At 40.2% G+C, this 21,136-nt stretch overlaps 1 protein-coding gene across 8 annotated transcripts in view; it reads left to right on the forward strand.

Annotated features, from left to right (window-relative positions):
• Window positions 1-21,136, forward strand: part of SAMHD1 (SAM and HD domain containing deoxynucleoside triphosphate triphosphohydrolase 1) — a 60,308-nt gene that overhangs the window by 6,255 nt on the left and 32,917 nt on the right. For 7 of the 8 annotated variants that reach the window (XR_004287502.1, XR_004287503.1, XM_032350734.1 and 4 more), the window contains exons 2-6: window positions 1,361-1,427; window positions 5,538-5,610; window positions 14,742-14,902; window positions 17,196-17,311; window positions 19,194-19,264. Coding sequence is in view for 6 of the 8 variants with exons in the window: in XM_032350734.1 (XP_032206625.1) it covers window positions 1,361-1,427; window positions 5,538-5,610; window positions 14,742-14,902; window positions 17,196-17,311; window positions 19,194-19,264 (488 nt within the window). In the remaining 2 variants the exon portion in view is untranslated. The remainder of the gene's footprint in view (window positions 1-1,360; window positions 1,428-5,537; window positions 5,611-14,741; window positions 14,903-17,195; window positions 17,312-19,193; window positions 19,265-21,136) is intronic. The other variant, XM_032350736.1, reaches the window with a different exon arrangement.

The raw sequence follows: 21,136 nt of genomic DNA on the forward strand, positions 1-21,136 counted from the left end.
TTTTTTAAAGATTTTATTTATTTATTTGACAGAGAACACAAGTAGGCAGAGAGGCAGGCAGAGAGAGAGGAGGAAGCAGGCTCCCTGCTGAGCAGAGAGCCCGATGCGGGACTCGATCCCAGGACCCTGAGATCATGACCTGAGCCGAAGGCAGCGGCTTAACCCACTGAGCCACCCAGGCGCCCTAGTTTTTCAAATAATTTTAAAAATTTCACTTGAGGGTTGCCTGGGTAGCACAGTCCTTTAAAGCGCTCGACTCTTGGCTTCATCTCAAGTCTTGCTCTTAAGGTCATGACTTCGAGCCTTGCCTGCATCAGGATCTGTGGAGTCTACTTGAGGTTCTCTGTCCCTCTCCCTCTGTTCCTTCTCCCTGTGCACTCACTCGAACGCACATGCTCTCTCACAAATCAATCAATCAATCTTTAAAAAATTTTACTTGATTTGGGGTGCCTGGGTGGCTCAGTGGGTTAAAGCCTCTGCCTTCAGCTCAAGTCATGATCCCAGAGTCCTGGGATCAAGCCCCACGTTGGGCTCTCTGCTCAGCAGGGAGCCTGCTTCCCCCTTTCTCTCTCTGCCTGCCTCTCTGCCTACTCGTGATCTCTGTCAAATAAATAAATAAAATCTTTTAAAAAAATTTTTACTTGATTTATCAAAAAAAGCCTATTGATATAGTTATCTATTTAAAATGAAGACTTTCTGAGTGGCAGGAGCTCCTGGCTGCTCAGTCAGTAGAGCATGTGGGCTCTTGACCCTGGGGTTGTGAGTTTGAGCCCCATGTTGAGAAAAAAACCTTTCCAAGTGACAAATGAAAATGTGGTACTTAGGGGCACCTGGGTGGCTCAGTTGGTAAAGCATCTGCCTTCAGCTCAGGTCATGATCCCAGGATCCTAGAATCGAGCCCCACATGGGGCTTCCTGCTCAATTGGGAGTCTTTCTCTCTCTGCCTCTGCCTCTGCCCTCTGCCACCTGCTCATGCTCGCGCGCGCTCTCTCTCTCTCTCCCCTAAATAAATAAAAAATATATATATTTTTAGATCTTATTTATTTATTTGACATAGGGAGAGAGATCACAAGTAGGCAGAGAGGCAGGCAGAGGGAGAGGGGGAAGCAGGCTCTCTGCTGACATCATGACGTGAGCCAAAGGCAGGGGCTTAACCCACTGAGCCACCAGGCGCCCCTCATAAATAAATAAAATCTTTAAAAAAAGAAAATAGTACTTAACACAGTTCATTGCCTGGAGTGGGTGGTTAGTAAATGTCAATCTGAGTAAATTCTGGCAAATCTAAATTAAAAGAAATAAAAAAGCATATGCTGTAAATATTGAAACCATTTTTTCTTTTTTTTCTCTCTTTCTTCCAAAGAAAATAAAATCACGGGTTTGACACTGCTCCATCTTAATGAGTCTGATCTTGAAAGTCTTGGGATAAGGTAAGAATGATAAAATTCACCTTGTAGCCAAGCATACTTATGACCTTTTTATTCACCTGTAAGGGACAAAGCCCATAATCTATTAACTGTCCTCATTTTAAATCTAGAGAGTGTTTTAAAACAGAAGCCCTTGTCTGCTGGTTAACACAGTTGTTTTTGTTATTGTCATGCAATTCCTGTGTTACTATTGCTAATGATTCCTATTTTACAAAATTTTGCTGACAAGCCTTCATGAAGTTTCAGTGGTCAACTTTTTATTCTCAAGTTCAGAATAATTGAATTATACACACCATAAAATATGTATAAGAACTGATGGGGGGAATTGTTGGCAAGAAAAATCAAGGCTGTAGCCTATCTTGAAGATGTTTCTAGGTCTTCCTAAAGCTATCTTTAGACTGAAATGTATGCCTGGTATTAGATTTAAAGATGCAGTCGAAAGTAGTTTCATCCTTTTTTGGTTGTGTGATTTGGGACAAGTAATTTAACTCTTCAGTTTCTTTTTTTCTCTCTCTCTCTCTCTTTTTTTTTTTCCTTTTTTAAAAAGATTATTTATTTATTTATTTGACAGACAGAGATCACAAGTAGGCAGAGAGGCAGGCAGAGAGAGAGAGAGAGGAGGAAGCAGGCTCCCTGCTGAGCAGAGAGCCTGATTCAGGGCTTGATCCCAGGTCCCTGGGATCATGACCTAAGCTGAGACAAAGGCTTTAAACCACTGAGCCACCCAGGCGCCCCAACTCTTCGGTTTCTATACCTGTCAAATGGAAAATAATAACGAGACAATGTACATAAAGTGATTCGCGTGTTGGCCCTTAATAAATTATAGGTAGAGATCCCTATATAAGGCTGGGAGTTTCAGGGTCTAGAGGAGCAAATATTTAAATATTCCTTAAAATGGAGACTTAGGGGTTTTTTTTGTTTTTTGGGTTTTTTTAGAGAATTGGCAACAGTGGTGAAATACGGTTTTTTCCTTCTGGAATTCCATTTAGCTAAATGTTTGTAGTAACAGTAACCAAAGAATCAAAACAAAGGATTATACTGAATTACTTCCTGCACTATTGTTTAGTAGTTGATAATAGAAGCAAATTGTGAGAAAAATAACCTTAGAACATTTTTTTTTAACCTTAGCACATTTACTTGAATAAATTAATAAATGTGTCCTTTGGATCAGAATCTTCAAGAGCCTCATCTTGCCTCTTTCATAATCACATTTCAGCCCACTCAGTCCCCCCAAAGTCCCCCTTACTACTTCCTTTTTTTTATTTTTTTATTTTTATAAAGATTTTATTTATTTATTTAACAGAGAGAGAGAGATCACAAGTAGGCAGACAGGCAGTCAGAGGGAGAGAGGGGGAAGCAGGCTTTCTGCTGAGCAGAGAGCCCAATGTGGTGCTCAATCCTAGGACCCTGAGATCATGACCTGAGCTGAAGGCAGAAGTGTAACCCACTAAGCCACCCAGGCGCCACTAAGGTATAATAATTGCTTACTATTTTAATTGAATTGCATTTGCTCTAATAGAGTCTTGCTTTTAAAGAGAACCATTTACTTTGTGGACTTGGATACTACTATTTATTCAACAAATATTTATGGAGGGCCCACTGAGTGTTCGGAATTTTTCTAGGAACTTGGGAGACATGAGTGAACAAAATAGAATTTCAGCGGAACATTATCCAGCACAGCTTGTTACCTACCTTATAACTCTGAGGTGGATTCTTCAGGACTCCTCAGGGCTGTGTTTTCCAATGCAGTAGCCACTAGCTCCATGTTTAAATTAATTTAAATTAAAGTTTCAATTCCTCACCTAGCCATATTTCAAGTGCTCAGTAGCCACTTATAACTAGTGGCTACCATGTTGGACAGGGCAGATATAGGACATTTCCATTATGGCAAAATTCTGCTGTATAAAGCTGCCTTTGATAATCCCAATAGAACCAGTCAAAGTTGTTAACAGTAGTACAAGTTCAACCAATTTATTAATATAGCCTTGTACTCTTTTCCCCTCCTTTCCTCTTTCACCTTTCCTAGGATTCATATCCTAAAATAAATGACCTATCTGTAAGCTCTTGTCCAAGACTCTGCTTTCTAGGGGGGATCCAGTTTAGACAAGTACTTAAATTTTCTCAAGTTTGCAATCAACCGTTGATTTAAAAAATTTTTTATTAACATATGTGTTAACATATGTATTTATTAACATAATGTATTATTTGCCCAGGGGTACAGGTCTGTGAATCATCAGGCTTACACTAAAAGGTTTTGCTAACAAATGAAAAACATTGGTATATTAAATGTTTATATCAGTTGTAAGAAATTTTAGATTTCAAAAATTATAAAATACCGAAATAAAATCTTCCTATAGTCTAACTATGGCCTGTGACTACAGGCTGTATTATTTCCGTATTATTATTATTTTTTTTAGAGAGAGAGAATACACCTGTGTGCACAACAGGGGGTTGGAAGGACCAGAAGGAGAGTTAGAGAAATAGACTCCCCACTGAGCATGGAGCCCCACACAGGGCTGGATCTCACCAACCTGAGATTATGACCTGAGCTAAGATCATGACCTGAGCTGAAATCAAGAGTTGGAGAAGGCTCAACTGACTAAGCCACTGAGGCACCCCCTCCCAAGACTACTTTAAATTTTTATTTAAAGTACTGTTTATTTTGGGGTGCCTGGGTGGCACAGTCGGTTTGGCCCCCAGCTCTTGATTTCAGCTCGGTCATGATCTTGGGATCTTGGATCTGGTCCATGTTGAGCTCCGTGCTCAGCAGGGAGTCTGCTAGAGGGTTCTCTCCTTTCCCAGTGCCCCACCCCCGACTCACACACAGGGGCTCTCTCTCCCTCTTTCTAGAATAAATAAATAAATCTTCAAAATGTATATGTGTATTACTGTATTTTGTTATACCCTTTGTTAAAATAAAACTGCTAGATTTTGGTTGGCTATTTTTATGTACTTTAATCAGTGATTTCTTTGTGAATAGTTTCTTTTGGGGTTTTATTAAATGATGAATGTTGAGTATTAGTTCAGGGAAATATTGGGCTTCGAGATTGGTTTAGGTTTGCTATCTTATGCTGTGACTCGTGATTATACTCAACTGTGCAACGATACTTAACCTCACTCAGTTTTAGATCACCTATAACTACTTCTCCAAGCTTGGCCTTTCCCTTCAACAACCTGATGAAGATGATAGGGAAATAAGAAAACACAAGGCATGCTGCTTTATGATTTATCAGCTGTAATAATGCTTCTGTACATCCCAAGAATATCATTCATGGATTTTGTAGTTATCATGAGTCATAGAGTACAATAGAGAGGCCAGTTGTAGTGATTCTGACTATCTAGGACTTTGAGCGCAAGATTTATTTTTCAGTCTAATTAGCTAGTAGATTAGTAAATTCTGCCCCTTTGCCTGCTGTTTCTGTTAATAATTAGCCAGGTGTCAGGCTAACTTGCTTGGACCAGTAAGCGTAAATGATGCAGGACAATGAATTATAGGATTTTGATCTGTTTATGTTAAGTCCTATTAAATTTATTTATTGAAACTAGAGCATTATGAGGGATTACTGACAAAGGAAAATGGGTACAAGTAAAGGTATAACCTTCAGATAGATTTGATTTGTGCGTGAGTCATACCTAGTACTCACATTTTTCCTGTGCTATGGATAAGAACATTTATGTACTAAAAAAGGCCGAGTGATTCCCCCCCACCCCCAGGTCACACAGAGTCTGTGTACAGATACGAATCACTTCTCATTTCAAAGTCCTTTTCCCTGTGCTCTACTTTAGAGTGCTATCTTAAACCATGCAATTCAGGGTTGTGAGGGAAGATGTCAACTTCAGTTAGATTAAAATAAGTTTGAAGTATCAATTGAGCACTTAGTAGAGACATAGGAGATGTTGAAGTCTGAGTTACCAAGGGAAGAGGATCAAGGGCAGAAGCCTAAGGGAGAGTTTCTGGGGGGGATGTATGTCTGAATTATTAATTGTTCCTTTTAATCTGACCTCTCATTATATTAATGTAGATAATTTAGAGTTGATTATATACTGTTATATACTCTAGAGATTATTATTAAGCAAATAATGATAGATTTGCTTATCCTGTTATAATTTTAGTGCCTTGGGGGACAGAAAGAAGCTGCACAATTATATCCAACAACTGAGTGGAATTTATGGTGATTCAATGAAGGTAAGAGAAATCAGAGTCTGTCATTTTTTTTTTAAGACTTTATTTATTTATTTGACAGATAGAGATCACAAGTAGGCAGAGAGGGGAGGAAGCAGGCTCCCTGCTGAGCAGAGAGCCCAATGCAGGGCTCAATCCCAGGACCCTGGGATCATGACCTGAGCCGAAGGCAGAGGCTTAACCCACTGAGCCACCCAGGCGCCCCATGTCATGTTTCTTTTTAATATAAAGTGATATAACTTAGAATGAACACATGTGGAATTTGTTTTATTAATTTTTAAAAAAGATTTTATTTATTTGTTTTAGAGAGGGAGTGTAAGCACGCACATACAAGCTGGGGGGAGGGACAGAGAAAGAGAGAATCTCAAGCAGACTCCCTGCTGAAGGCAGAGCCTGACGCATAGTTCAATCCCAGGACTCTGGGATCATGACCTGAGCTGAAGGCAGACGTTTAACGACTGAACCATCCAGGCACCCCTATTTATTTATTTTTAAAGATTTTATTTATTTACTTGAGAGAGGGTACATGTGAGCTAGAAGGAGAAGGTGAGGGAAAGAGAATATCAAGCAGACTGCACTGAGCACAGAGCCTGACAAAGAGCTCCATCCCATGACAATGAGATCATGACCTATTCTGAAACCAAGACTTGGTTGCTGAATTGACTGAGCCACCCTGGAGCCCCCTTGCCTTTTTTTTTTAAGATCTTATTTATTTATTTATTTGACAGAGAGAGAGAGATCACAAGTAGGTAGAGAGGTAGGCAGAGAGAAAGGGGGAAGAAGGCTCCCTGTTGAGTCGAGAGCCCGATGTGGGGCTCAACCCATGGACCTGAGATCATGACCTGAGCCGAAAGCAGAGGCTTAACCCACTGAGCCACCGAGGCACTCTTCCCTTGCCTTTTTGTTTTTAAGTAATCTCTACACCCAAAACGGGACTTGAACTCACAACCCCGGGATCAAGAGTCACATGGTCCATGGACTGAGCCAGTCAGGCGTCCCATGTTTGAAAATATTTAATGAGGGGCGCCTGGGTGGCTCAGTGGGTTAAAGCCTCTGCCTTCGGCTCAGGTCATGATCCCAGGGTCCTGGGATCGAGCCCCACATCGGGCTCTCTGCTTGGCTGGGAGCCTGCTTCCTCCTCTCTCTCTGCCTGCCTCTCTGCCTACTTGTGATCTCTGTCTGTCAAATAAATAAATAAAATCTTTAAAAAAAAAAAAAAGAAAGAAAGAAAATATTTAATGAATGTATTTGGTTTGGGCCTACAATAATTTTATAGACCAGGTATGGTTTTTTTTTTTTTTAAGATTTTTTAATTTATTTAATGGACAGAGATTACAAGCAGGCAGAGAGGCAGGTGGGGAGGGATTGTGGAAGCAGGCCCTCCGCTGAGCAGAGAGCCTGATGTGGGGCTCAATCCCAGGACCCCGGGATCACAACCCGAGCTGAAGGCAGAGGCTTCAACCCACTGAGCACCCAGGCGCCTCTCAAGTGGTGGTTCTTACAGCAAGTATTTTATTTGAAGAATAATCAAATCCTAGCCCTTTCTGAAAAAGCTTCCTAATATTAAAATGCTTTATTCTTTTCATGAAGAATTAAATTGAGTTACCACTTTTCAAAGATGATATTTAACAATTTTGTCTTGTAGTTGGAAGAAAGTTGTTCTCCTGTAATCTATTTTGTCTTTCATGAGAAGGGCAGCATAAGGTGTCTTCTTCAGAAAGGACATAGAGAAGTTTTATTAGATGAGATCATGTGACCTCATTTTCACAGTTACAATTTACAACAAAAACTTTTTTTAACTATAGGTTTTATTTTTTAAGAGTTTATTTATTTATTTGACAGACAAAGGTCACAAGTAGGCAGAGAGGCAGGGAGAGAGAGAGAGGGGGAAGCAGGCTCCCTGCTGAGCAGAGAACCCGATTTGGGGCTCGATCCCAGGACCTGAGGATCATGACCTGAGCCGAAGGCAGAGACTTTAACCCACTGAGCCACCCAGGCGCCCCAACAACAAACTATTTTTGAAGTAATATTCAAGACGGTCAGTAGTTTCATTTGCTCACTTTTACTCTGTTTTTCGTCAGAAACGGGAAACTATATTTATAGAATATAGGAAACTAACTAACGGGAAACTAACCATATTTATAGATTATAAATTATAGTTGTTGAGACTATATATTAAAGTTACTAAATACTTTAGTCAGTAAGTCACTGTATAGTAATAAAATTGATAGCTTATATGATTTTAGTTCCAGCAGCAGCACAGTGGAACAAATAATTGATTCCTCCTTTAATTTGGTATCAGCTTCTTATTCTCCTTTTTTTTTTTTTTTTAAAAGAACAGATTTAGTGAGATATAATTCACGAAGCTCATGATTCAGTCACTTAAAGCCTACAAGTTAGAGCTCCTGGCTGGCTCAATCAGTAACGTGTGCAGGTCTCCATCTCAGGGTCATGAGTTAAAGCCCCACGTCGGGCATAGAGATTACTTAAAAAAAAAAAAAAAATCTTCTTTACCTATTTTGGATACAAGTCCCTTATCACACCTTATCAGATATATGATATGAAAATTTTTTCCTATTCTCTGGATCATCTTTACTTTCTTGGTGTTCTTTATTTTTTATTTTATTTATTTATTTTTAAAGATTTTATTTATTTATTTGACACCGAGAGAAAGAGAGATCACGAGTAGGCAGAGAGGCAGGTAGAGAGAGAGGGGGAAGCAGGCTCCCTGCTGAGCAGAAAGCCTGATGAGGGATTTGAACCCAGGACCCTGGGATCACGACCTGAGCCTAAGGCAGAGGCTTAACCCACTAAGCCACCCAGGCAACCCTTTGGTGCTGTTATTTAAAGCACAAAAGCTTTTCATTTTGATACAGTCCAGTTTATTTTTTTATAAGTTTTTATTTATTCATTTGACAGAGCACAAGCAAAGGGAGCAGCAAGCAGAGAGAGAGGGAGAAGCAGGCCCTGCTGAACAGGGAGCCCAAGGTGGGGCTTGACCCCAGGACACTGGGATCACAACCTGAACCGAAGGCAGATGCTTAACTGACTGAACCATCCATGCGCCCTTAGTTTTTTTTCTTTTTGTCTTTCAATCATATCCAAGATGTCTCTTATCATAGCCAAGAAACCATTGCCTAACCCAAGATCAATACTTATTCTCGGGTCAATTTTCTTCATGCTAAATTTAGTTGGTCTCTGAAACTGGGAATTGTGTAACAGTAAAGAGGAATTATAGTGTTCGATCTAATAGGTGCTAAAATAGCACCTAACAGGTGCTAATTTGTCAAATGCATCTTAAAGGGAGTGAAATGCCTGCTTTATGTACTTTCTCTTAATATGTGTTAAATTATAACATCACCAGCTCTGTATCTCTCTGATGGCTCCCCCTCTCTCCTTTTTCTTTTTTACCATTCTCTCTTGCCACTACTCTGGACATATATTCTATTATTTCCTCCAGAGGGCAGGAGGAATGGTGCCTTACTCATCTCATCCTCAGTGTTTGGCATAGACAAAAGGATTGTTTGAAACGTATCAGATAATCTTTAAAAGTGACAAGTAAGGGTAAGGAGTAGTTTATATTAAATAATACTGGGAGAATAAAAATAACAGTATAAACACTGATCAAAACACTTTAATATATTCATACTCATTAAGAGTTGGAAAGGGAATAGGAAATAATATAACTTGAATTACCAACAACTTCTTACCCAGCATTAAAATGGTTTAAATGTTATAACTTAATGGTTTAAATGTTTTTTTTTTTTTTAAGATTTTATTTATTTATTTGACAGAGAACACAAGTAGGCAGAGAGGGAGGCAGAGAGAGAGAGAGAGAGAGAAGCAGGCTCTGCACTGAGCAGAGAGCCCGATGTGGGGCTTGATCCCAGGAAACTGGGATCATGACCTGGGCTGAAGGCAGAGGCTTTAACCCGCTGAGCCACCCAGGCGCCCCAATGGTTTAAAATAGTTTAAAAATGTTAGTTCATCAGGGGCACCTAGGTGGCTCAGTAAGTTAAGCATCTGACTCTCAATTTTGGCTCAGGTCATTATCTCTGTGTGTGAAATTAAGCCTCCTGTCCGGCTCTGTGCTCAGTGTGTAGTCTGGTTGAGATTTTCCCTGTTCCACTGCCCCTTCCTTCCCCCACTTGCTCATGCACTCACACAAGCATGCACACTCTCTCAAAATAAATTTTAAAATCTTTTTTAAAAAAGTTCATTAATGAGGGCACCTGGGTGGCTTAGTGGGTTAAAGCCTCTGCCTTCGGCTCAGGTTATGATCCCAGGGTCCTGGGATCCAGCCCCTCATCAGGCTCTTTGCTCAGTGGGGAACCTGCTTCCCTTCCTCTCTCTGCCTGCCTCTGCCTGCTTGTGATCTGTCAAATAAATAAATAAAATCTTTAAAAAAAAAATAAATAAAATAAAAAGTTCATTAATGATGTGGAGCCACTATAAGGATGATTATTGGGGTGCCTGGCTCAGTCTATCAGTCTGTAGGGCATGCAACTCTTTTTGTCTTTTTAGCATGCAATTCTTTTTTTTTTTTTTTTTTTTGTGCTGTATTTATTTATTTTTTTTTTAAATTTTTTAATTTTTTTATAAACATGTATTTTTATCCCCAGGGGTACAGGTCTGTGAATCAGCACTCACCAAAGCACATACCCTCCCCAATGTCCATAACCCCACCCCCCCTTCTCCCAACCCCCCTCCCCAGCAACCCTCAGTTTGTTTTGTAAGATTAAGAGTCACTTATGGTTTGTCTCCCTCCCAATCCCATCTTGTTAGCATGCAATTCTTGATCTCAGGTCGTGCATTCAGGCCCCACACTGGGCATAGAGCTTGTTTTAAAAAAAAAAAAACGGATGGGGCACCTGAGTGGCTCACTGAGTCTCTGGCTCTTTTTTTTTTTTTTTTTTTTTAATTTATCTGACAGAGAGAGATCTTTTTTATTTATTTATCTGACAGAGAGCGATCACAAGCAGGCAGAGAGACAGGCAGAGAGAGAGCGGGGAAAGCAGGCATCCTGCTGAGGAGAGAGCCCAACATGGGGCTCGATCCCAGGACCCTGATATCATGACCTGAGCCAAGGCAGAGGCCTAACCCACTGAAGCCACCCAGGTGCCCCAGAGTCTCCGGCTCTTAATTTCAGCTCTGGTCATGGTCTCCAGTCATGAAATCAAGCCCTGCTGTTGGGTTTATGCTCAGCGTGGAGCTGCTTGAGGTTCTTGCTTTCCCTCTGCCCCTCTACCCACTTTCGTGTGCACGATTGCATGCTCTCTCTCTCTCTCAAATAAATCTTTTTTTTTTTTTTTTTTAAAGCATAATTAGGGGTGCCTCTGCCTCTGCTTCTGCCTTCGGCTCAGGTCATGGTCTCGGGGTCCTGGGGCCATGAGAGTGTGGAGACTACTCTCTCCGTTTCCTTCTATCCCTTCGCCCATGCATTCTCTCTCTCAAACAGATAAACAAAATCTATTAAAAAGATAAAAATAAAAAAAAAGAACTCACTGAAAAACATTTTTAACGGGGCGCCCGGGTGGCTCAGTGGGTTGAGCTGCTGCCTTCGGCTCAGGTCATGATCTCAGGGTCCTGGGATCGAGTCCCGCATCGGGCTCTCTGCTCAGGGGGCCTGCTTCCCTTCCTCTCTCTCTGCCTGCCTCTCTGCCTACTTGTGATTTCTCTCTGTCAAATAAATAAACAAAATCTTTAAAAAAAAACATTTTTAACATAAAATTTATACTTTTCATGTCAAAATGCATCAAAGGCACTTAATCATTTTACAGATCTTTTTTTTTTTAAGATTTTATTTATTTATTTGACAGACAGAGATCACAAGTAGGCAGAGAGGCAGGCAGAGAGAGAGAGAGAGAGAAGGAAGCAGGCTCCCTGCTAAGCAGAGAGCCTGATGCGGGGCTCGATCCCAGGACTCCAGGATCATGACCTGAGCCGAAGGCAGAGGCTTTAACCCACTGAGCCACCCAGGTACCCCTATAGTAGCATCTTAACATATGTATATTTCCAATGACAGTTCAACTTTATTTATTTATTTATTTTTAAAGATTTTATTTATGTGTCAGAGAGTATAAGTGATAGAGAAAGAGCACAAGCAGGGGGAGAAGCAGAGGGGGAGGGAGAAGCAGACTCTGTGCTAAGCAGGGAACCAGATGTGGGGCTCGATCCTGGGACTCTGGGATCATGACCTGAGCCAAAGGGAGGCAATCAGCCCACTGAGCCACCCAGCCTCCTCAACAGCAGTCATTTATTGATTTTTTTATTTTAAAGATATTAAAGATATCTTTCTTTTTAAAAAATATTTTATTTATTTATTTTATTTATTGTTACTTTTTAAAGATTTTATTTATTCATTTGACAGATAGAGATCACAAGTAGACAGAGAGAGGAAGAGAGAGAGGAAGGGGGAAGCAGACTCCCCACTGAGCAGAGAGCCCGATTCCAGGCTTCAATCCCAGTACCCTGGGATCATGACCTGAGCCAAAGGCAGAGGCTTTTTTTTTTTTTTTTTTAAAAGACTTTATTTATTTATTTGACAGAGAGAAATCACAAGTAGATGGAGAGGCAGGCAGAGAGAGAGAGAGAGAGGGAAGCAGGCTCCCTGCCAAGCAGAGAGCCCGATGCGGGACTCGATCCCAGGACTCTGAGATCATGACCTGAGCCGAAGGCAGCGGCTTAACCCACTGAGCCACCCAGGCGCCCAAGGCAGAGGTTTTAACCCACCAAGCCACCCAGGTGCCCCTTATTTTTTTAAAAGATTTTATTTATTTGACAGAAGAGACAGTGAGAGAGGAAACACAAGTAGGGAGAGAGGGAGAAACAGGCTCCCTGATGAGCAGAGAGCCCCATGCAGGACTCAATCCAAGGACCCTGGAATTATGACCTGAATCAAAGGCAGACACTTAGTGACTGAGCCACCCAAGCACCCAACAGTAGTCATTTAAAACACTTAGGAGGTGTCTGGGTGAGTCACTGGGTTAAGCACCTGCCTTCGGCGCAGGTCTTGATCTCTAGGTCCTAGGATCCCTCTCCCTGCTCGGTGGGAAACCTGCTTTTCTCTCTCTCTCTCTCTCTGACCTTCCCAACCACTTGTTCTCTCTCTCTCTCTCAAATAAATAAAATCTTAAAAAAAATAAAAATAAAACATATTTGAGCTCCTACTATTTGTCAGGCACTATGCCGTGTAATGAGTTCTGAGAATATGGCAGTAAATGACACATACAAAGCCCTTCACCTCACAGAATTCCATACATTTTTAAGAAACTTAATGGAAAAATTTGAAGCAGTTTGAAAATCATGAATTTAAAAAAAAAAAAAGAAAAGAAAATCATGAATTAGATTATTCATTAAATTCCATTTTTTGTTTTGTATCTTTCTCTTTAAAAGGCAGTTGTGGATAGTTAAAAAACAAGTATCTTTATTTTTTATTTAAGATTTTATTTATTTTATAGCAAGAGAGGGAGGACTCATATACTGGGGAGAAGGGCAAAGGGAGAGGGATAGCGAGAATCTTTTTTTAATTTTTCTTTCTTTTTTTTTTTTTAAGATTTCATTTGTTTACTCGACAGAGAGAGACAGTGAGAGAGGGAACACAAGCAGGGCGAGAGGGAAAGGGAGAAGCAGGCTCGTTGCTGAGCAGGGAGTCCCATATAGGACTCAATCCAAGGACCCTGGAATCATGACCTGAGCCGAAGGCAGACACTTAATGAAACGACTGAACCACCCAGGCATCCCTTAAAAATTTTCTTTTTCTTCCAAGATTTTATTTATTTATTTGATAGACAGAGATCACAAGTAGGCAGAGAGACAGGCAGAGAGAGAGGAGGAAGCAGGCTCCATGCTAAGCAGAGAGCCTGATGTGGGGCTCCATCCCAGGACCCTGGGATCATGACATGAGCCGAAGGCAGAGGCTTTACCCCACTGAGCCACCCAGGAACACTTTTTTTTTTTTTTTTTTTTAAGATTTTATTTATTTATGACAGATATAGCAAGAGAGGTAACACATGCACAGGGGAGCTGGCTCCCTGTGAAGCAGGCTCCCTACTGACTGGGGAGTCCGATATATGGCTCGATCCGAGGACACTGGGATCATGACCTGGGCCAAAGGCAGATGCTTAACAACTGAGCCACCCAGGTGCCCCATAGAGAGAGAGAGAACCTTTTGTGTGTGTTGGTTTTTTTTAAGATTTTAATTTATTTATTTGACAGACAGAGGTCACAAGTAGGCAGAGAGGCAGGCAGAGAGAGAAGGAAGCAGGCTCCCTGCTGAGCAGAGAGCCCGATTCAGGGGCTTGATCCCAGGATCCTGGGATCATGACCTGAGCTGAAGGCAGAGGCTTTAACCCACTGAGCCACCCAGGCCCCCCAAGAGAGAGAATCTTAAGCATACTCTGTGCTGAGCACACAGCCTGACATAGAGCTCCATCTCACTACCCTGAGATCATGACTGAGCCGAAACCAAGAGTCAGTTGCTTAACCAATGGAGCCACCCAGGTGCCCCAAGAAGTATCTTTATTTAGAGAATATAGAGGAGCATTAAATCTTGACCCATGTTTAACCTTGTTTAAACTTAGAGTAACAAATAATTGTAAAATTTATTTTTACTAAATAAAAGTATTTCTGAGTGATATTAAGTATATAGAATTTTATTTTTCCGCCTCAGAATTTTATTTTCCCGCCTCTTAGGTATATGATAGGAAGCTTTCTTTCTTCCTCTCTTCCTCCCTCTCTCCCTAATAGGTAGTATATAGATACATTTGGGGAGAAAATATACACATTGCCTATGGCAATATGGCTTTTATGATCTGAATGAGTGAGTTAAGTATGTTGAACTTGAATTCAAGACTAACTTATTAAAGGCTAATCAAATCAAAATGAAAAGATTGAAATTCTAATCTTTCTATTATTAGAATCCATTAAGAAAGTAAAATATACCCTGATCTAATATACTTGATCTGTCTGGTAGTAATAAGGTAATGATATTAATATTTTATTGTTGCCTGTAGTCATGTTCTTACTTGAGAACAATTGAATAGCTTTGTGCACTATAGATAGGAATGGTTGCACAAAAATTTTAGTTGGACTTACATGTTGTTACTGATATTAATTTAAACATAATTTTCTAGGTAATTAATGATCCTATCCATGGCCACATTGAACTCCACCCTCTCCTCATCCGAATCATTGACACACCTCAATTTCAGCGGCTTCGATATATCAAACAGTTGGGAGGCAGTTACTACATTTTTCCAGGTGCTTCGCACAATCGATTTGAGCACAGTCTAGGGTAAGAAGGCAGTTAATGGGGAATTTACAGTTATTAAGCACCTTCCTTATCACATGAAATGACTGTTTCATCTCATCTTTTAGAGAATAAATAGTTTTATAAAATGGTAATAACACCCATATTTTGTTGATAAGAAAATTGAGGCTTTGATTTGCCTTGCTATATTCTGTTTATTTTATGTATTCTTATAAGCCAATTCAGATCTTTACTGGAAAGATAATCAAACTGTCTATTGACAGGTCATTTGGATGATGTATTTGTGTTGAAATATTTAAAACCCAACCGGGTCAGTTACTGATATGACTAACTTTGTAAGTTTGATTATTTAACTTTCCTGTATAGTCTTGTATAGAATTGCCTTTGAAAGCAGATGATTTTCTTCACCTATCAGGAAATTTGTAGATCAGAAAAATATTCACAGGCTGAGAGACGGTGACACCTCTGTTACTTACAACTAATTTGAGAATTTGGTCTGCTTTTCCATTGTAAAATCTGGAGACTGGAGAACATGGGCTCTGCTGGGAAGAACTTGACAGTTGTAGGTTTCGTGAAGTATTCACACCGTTCGTTTTGTTTGTTTTAAAGTGTTTTTTGTCTTTTGTGGGGTTCTTTTTTTAAGTGGGTTTTGGTTTTGTTTTTATTTTATTTTATTTTATTTTTTACACATTTTATTTATTTGACAGAGAAATCACAAGCAGGCAGAGAGGCAGGCGGAGAGAGAGGGGAGGAGCAGAGAGCCAGATGCGGGGCTTGATCCCAGGACCCTGGGATCATGACCTGAGCTGAAGACAGAGGCTTTAACCCACTGAGCCACTCAGGCGCCCCTTGTTTTTGTTTTTAAAAGATTTTATTTATTTATTTAACAGAGAGAGAGAGATCACAAGTAGGCAAAGAGGCAGGCAGGGTGGGGGGAGCAGGCTCCCTGCTGAGCAGAGAGCCCGATGCAGGGCTTGATCCCAGGACCCTGGGATCATGACCTGAGCTGAAGGCAGAGGCTTTAACCCGCTGAGCCACCCAGGCACCTCTTTTTTCAAGTGTTTTTAATAGCAAGAACACAGTGTCTACTCAAATGTGCATTCATTCATCAACACATATTTATTGAAAACTCACTAGGCCCTACCAAACCAACATGGTAGCAATTGTCTCTAACTTTGTGGAGTTCAGAGTTAAAGGGAAAAAGAAAGATACTGTATTCTCAGGAATTACTTTCAGGGGGAAAGTGCTAAAAGTGCATTTGGCATTTGTCAGTCCTTTATCTTCAATCTATGTTGTAAAAATTAAAAAGCCAGGAGTCCTGCTTCTTTGAAAAAAAATTTTTTGTGTGATAAAATACACAGAATATAAAATTTACCATCCAAACCATTTTTAAGTATACAGTTCAGTAGTGTTAAATATATCTCTATTATTCTTCAGCTAAACTCCAGAACCTTTTCATTTTGCAAAACTGAAACTCTATATATCCATTAAATAACAATTCCCCATTCTCCTCTCCTTCTAGCCACCAGTCATCACCATTCTACATTCTGTTTTCTGTGAATTTAACTACTCTAGGTACCTCATATAAGTAATATCCTACAGTATTTGTCTTTTTGACCGGCTCCATTCACTTAGCATAATTTTCTCAAAGTTCACCTATGCTGGAGCATGTGTGAGAATTTCTTTCCTTTTTAAGATGATAATACTCAGTTATATGCTTATACCATATTTTGTTTATCCCTTTATTTGTGAGTGGACACTCAGTTTGCTTCCACCTCTGGTTATTGTGAATAGTGTTGCTGTGAACGTTGGTGTACATATATCTCTTTGAGACTCTGCTTTCAGTGTTTTGGCTACATACTGCTAGATCATATGATAATTCTATTTTTAATTTTTTGAGCAGCTACCATATTGTTTTTCATAGTGGTTGCGCCATTATACATTCCCGACAATAGCGTACAAGGGTTCTAATTTCTCCCTGTCCTAGCCAACATGTGTTATTTTGTTTTTTGGGGGTTGGGTTTGGTTTGGTTTTATAATAGCCTTTCTAATGCATGTGAGGGTGGTATCTCATTGTGGTTTTGATGTTGCATTTCCCTAGTGATTTTTGATTGTGAATTCCCAATCTGTTGGGATTGGGTATTCTGTTTGTGTGTTATTGCTTAGTTCTGAAACAGACTACTTGACTACTCTGTTAACTTGTTATAGAGATACATTAGAACATTTGAGAAACGTTAAATTTCTTGAGGTTTAATAGTATCATCTTTCAAATGGAAGAGTGATTTTATGTTGCTTTTTTGTTTTGCTTACTCTTCAGTGTAGGGTATCTAGCAGGATGTCTGGTTCGTGCACTGCGGGAGAAACAACCAGAGCTGCAGATAAGTGAACGGGATGTGCTCTGTGTTCAGATCGCTGGCCTTTGTCATGATCTCGGTATGCTGTGCAAAGAACGAAAGCTGTTCATGTAATTTGAAATTTAAAAATCCGATTAACTAAAAGATATATGAAAATTGTGTTTTAATTCTGCAGTTAACATTAATCTAAATGTGCCATTGCTTCTTCTTGGAATGATTCATAACCCCAAAGCATTGCTACTTTTTGTTGTTGTTGTCGTCTTTCAATGTATTTCTCACATTACACATCTTTGCTACAAGTTATATGAAAGGACTTTCTGATAGTGAGATTTTTTTGACTACTGTGTTTAGGAGGCTGTGTTATCTTTGTTTTATTCTCCTTGTTAAAAAATTGCCATTATCTTTCAGTTACTTTATCAAATCCATTCTTCTCAAACCTAGAATACGTAATCTGCACTAGCAGATTTTTTTTTTTTAAGATCTTATTTATTTATTTGACAGGAGAGATCACAAGTAGGCAGAGGCAGGCAGAGAGAGAGGGGGAAGCAGGCTCCCCGCTGAGCAGAGAACCCGATGTGGGGCTCCCTCCCTAGGATCATGACCTGAGCTGAAGGCAGAGGCTTTAACCCACTGAGCCACCCAGGCGCCCCTGTGCTAGCAGATTAACAACAGATTTAGAGAACTGCTTTTTTTCTCTGACCCAGGTGCGGTCTTGGACCACTTAAATCCAAGTAGAAGAGTATCATTCTTCTTTGACAAAGAAAGAGAAAAGAGATTGTACTCTCCTTATAGGAGTTTTTACCCTCTTATCTTTGTAATTTATTCCTGCCCTGTTGGAGGAGCCTAAGAGTTTGTGTGTGCCCTCAGGGCAGGGAAAAGGAAGTCTCAGTCTTTCAAACAGCCGGATTCTTAAAGGGGTAGGGCACTCTCTTTAGCTTGGAGATTTCAGTAGACCATTATCACTCCTAGATGATAAATCTAACAGATCTAGGTATTTTGAGAGCATGTCATTGAGAAAACTTTGCCAGTCCCTAGGACTCTGAGCACTGCATTCATGAAGCTTTGTGTAGACTGTGATTTGCAGAAAGGCCCTGGCCTGGTCCAGGTAGAGTCCTTCTTCAGCCAAGTAACCCATTTCAGAAATTCTGATAATTACAGAGTTGTGTGTCAACAGAGTTTCATATTATTAAATGAGTGGAATATTAAAAATCACTTATAAATAAGGTGAACTAGTGAGCTCTACTTTTGGTTGCCCACATCAGCAGTAAAAATCTGAGTGTGTATATTTCTATAAAATATATTAGTACATTATAAAATTTACATGAAAAGAGATCCCTTTTAAAAGGATGAGAGTAGAAGAATAAAGTTATATTATTTTCTTCCTGCGCCCCAGTGGATTGTCTTAAAATGGCTATTCTTTTTTTTTTTTTTTAAGATTTTATTTATTTATTTGACAGAGAGAGATCACAAGTAGGCAGAGAGGCAGGCAGAGAGAGAGGGGGGAAGCAGGCTCCCTGCTGAGCAGAGAGCCCTATGTGGAGCCCGATGCGGGACCCGATCCCAGGACCCTGAGATCATGACCAGAGCCAAAGGCAGAGGCTTAACCCTGAGCCACCCAGACACACTTAAAATGGCTATTCTAATATATTCAATCTGAAGATGCCAGTTTTTCCCTTGACATTCCTTTAAGTTACACAGAAACTATCCTTTCCTCAGAATTATGTAAGCTCTGATGACTCAGAGACCCTTCCATGGACAGCTTACTTTCCTATGTGGTTTTATTTCCTGTCTCTTGTTTTAGAAAATAGGAAGGGAGGATTTGTTTGTGATATTTTGTGATGTACTTATAGATTATTAATTTCCATTGGTTTTCAAGTTAAGCTTAAAGATTAAAAAAATAGATTCATCTTTTACCAGCTTAAAAACAGTTTCTTTGTTCTAAGGCTGCTTTTGTTTTTAAGGTCATGGGCCATTTTCACATATGTTTGATGGAAGATTTATTCCACTTGCTCGCCCAGATGTGAAATGGACGGTACGTAGTCCTATATTCAAGCAACCACTGCTGTGTGATAGTATACTTCCCCATTACAGTATACTAATATATATATATTTCATTTGATCTCCCAGTAGTCTTTTTTTTTTTTTTTAAGATTTTATTTATTTGACAGAAAGAGATCACAAGTAGATGGAGAGGGAGGCAGAGAGAGAGAGATAGAGGGAAGCAGGCTCCCTGCTGAGCAGAGAGCCCAATGCGGGACTCGATCCCAGAACCCTGAGATCATGACCTGAGCCAAAGGCAGCGGCTTAACCCACTGAGCCACCCAGGCACCCCCAGTAGTCTTTAAGGAAAGAATCATTATCTACATTTTTTTAAAAGATTTTATTTATTTATTTGACACAGAGAGAGAGAGATCATAAGGAGACAGAGAGGCAGGCAGAGAGAGAGGAGGAAGCAGGCTCCCCGCCAAACAGAGAGCCTGTTGTGGGGCTTGATCCCAGGACCCTGAGATCACGACCTGAACCGAAGTCAGAGGCTAAACCCACTGAGCCACCCAGGCACCCCCATTATCTACACTTTTATAAGTATAAAGGAACTTGAAACTCACAAAGGTGTACTGATATACAAAACAGTCACAAAGCTTGGGACACCTGGGTGCTACTCAGTTAAGTCACAACTCTTGGTTTCGGCTTAGATCATGATCTCTTGGTGGTGAGATTTTGCCCTACTTTGCTGAGGGAGGAGTCTGTTTCCTCTCCTTCTGCCTCTTCTCCTGGCTCACATACTCTCTCTCTTTGTCTCTCTCTCTCAAATAAATAAATAAATAAATAAATAAATAAATATTTTTTAAAAATCACAAAGCTTTTAAATGGTAGAGCCAGCACTAGAAAACCAGGATTCCTAGCTGTTGATTCAAAAAAATTTTTTTTATTTAATTTTTTGACAGAGAGAGAGAGATCACAGTAGGCAGAGGGGCAGCAGAGAGAGTGTGGGAAGCAGGCTCCCTTCTGAGCAGGGAGCCTAATGCTGGGGTCAATCCCAGGACCCTGAGCTGAAGGCAGAGGCTCAACCCACTAAGCCACCCAGGAGCCCCTAGCTGCTAATTTTTTTAAGAAAATTTTATTTATTTATATGAGAGAGACACACACAGACCACCAGTGGGGTCGAGGTGCAGAGGGACAGGGAAAAACAGACTCCCTGCTGAGCAAGAAACTCAGGGTTCAGTCCCAGGATCCCAAGATCATGACCTGAGCCAAAGGCTGATGCCTAACTGCCTGAGCCACCCAGTTGTCCCTCTAGCTGCTAATTTAATGCTCTTACTGTTCTATCACACTGTTGAAAAAATTAAATAAAAGGCCAGCTCCTTTTTAACTTACTTTTTCTTTATCATGAAGTAGCCGATACCAGGCAAGTTTCATCATTTATATTAACTGAACTGTTTTATAATTAAGGATATGCAGGTGGCTGACCCAGTCTTTGGAATTAGTTTTTGAAAAGTGAAGTTATGCTGACTTCCATTTTTTGCCACATTATATTTCTGGAACCTGGAGTAGAAAAGAATATTAGTATGTGCTGAATGTTGGTTCTTCCATGTCAACCTCTATTTTCTTTCTTTTTAAAAAATATTTTACTTTTTTTAAGTAACCCAACGTGGGGCTTGAACTCTTGATCCCGAGATCAAGAGTCACATCTTCACCAACTGGGCCAACCAGGTGCCCCTATTTTTTTCCCTTTTAAAGAAAGAAAAAAACTATATTCACATATAGTAAGTTGTACTGATCTTAAGTGTACAGTTCAGTAAAATTTTTTAGAGTTTGTTTGTTTATTTTAAGACATCTCTACACCTAACATGGGGCTCAAACTCATAACCCCAAGATCAAGAGTCGCACACTCCACTGACTGAGC

The sequence above is a fragment of the Mustela erminea genome, chromosome 7 (assembly GCF_009829155.1).
Source record: "Mustela erminea isolate mMusErm1 chromosome 7, mMusErm1.Pri, whole genome shotgun sequence".
NCBI classification, from domain to species: domain Eukaryota; kingdom Metazoa; phylum Chordata; class Mammalia; order Carnivora; family Mustelidae; genus Mustela; species Mustela erminea.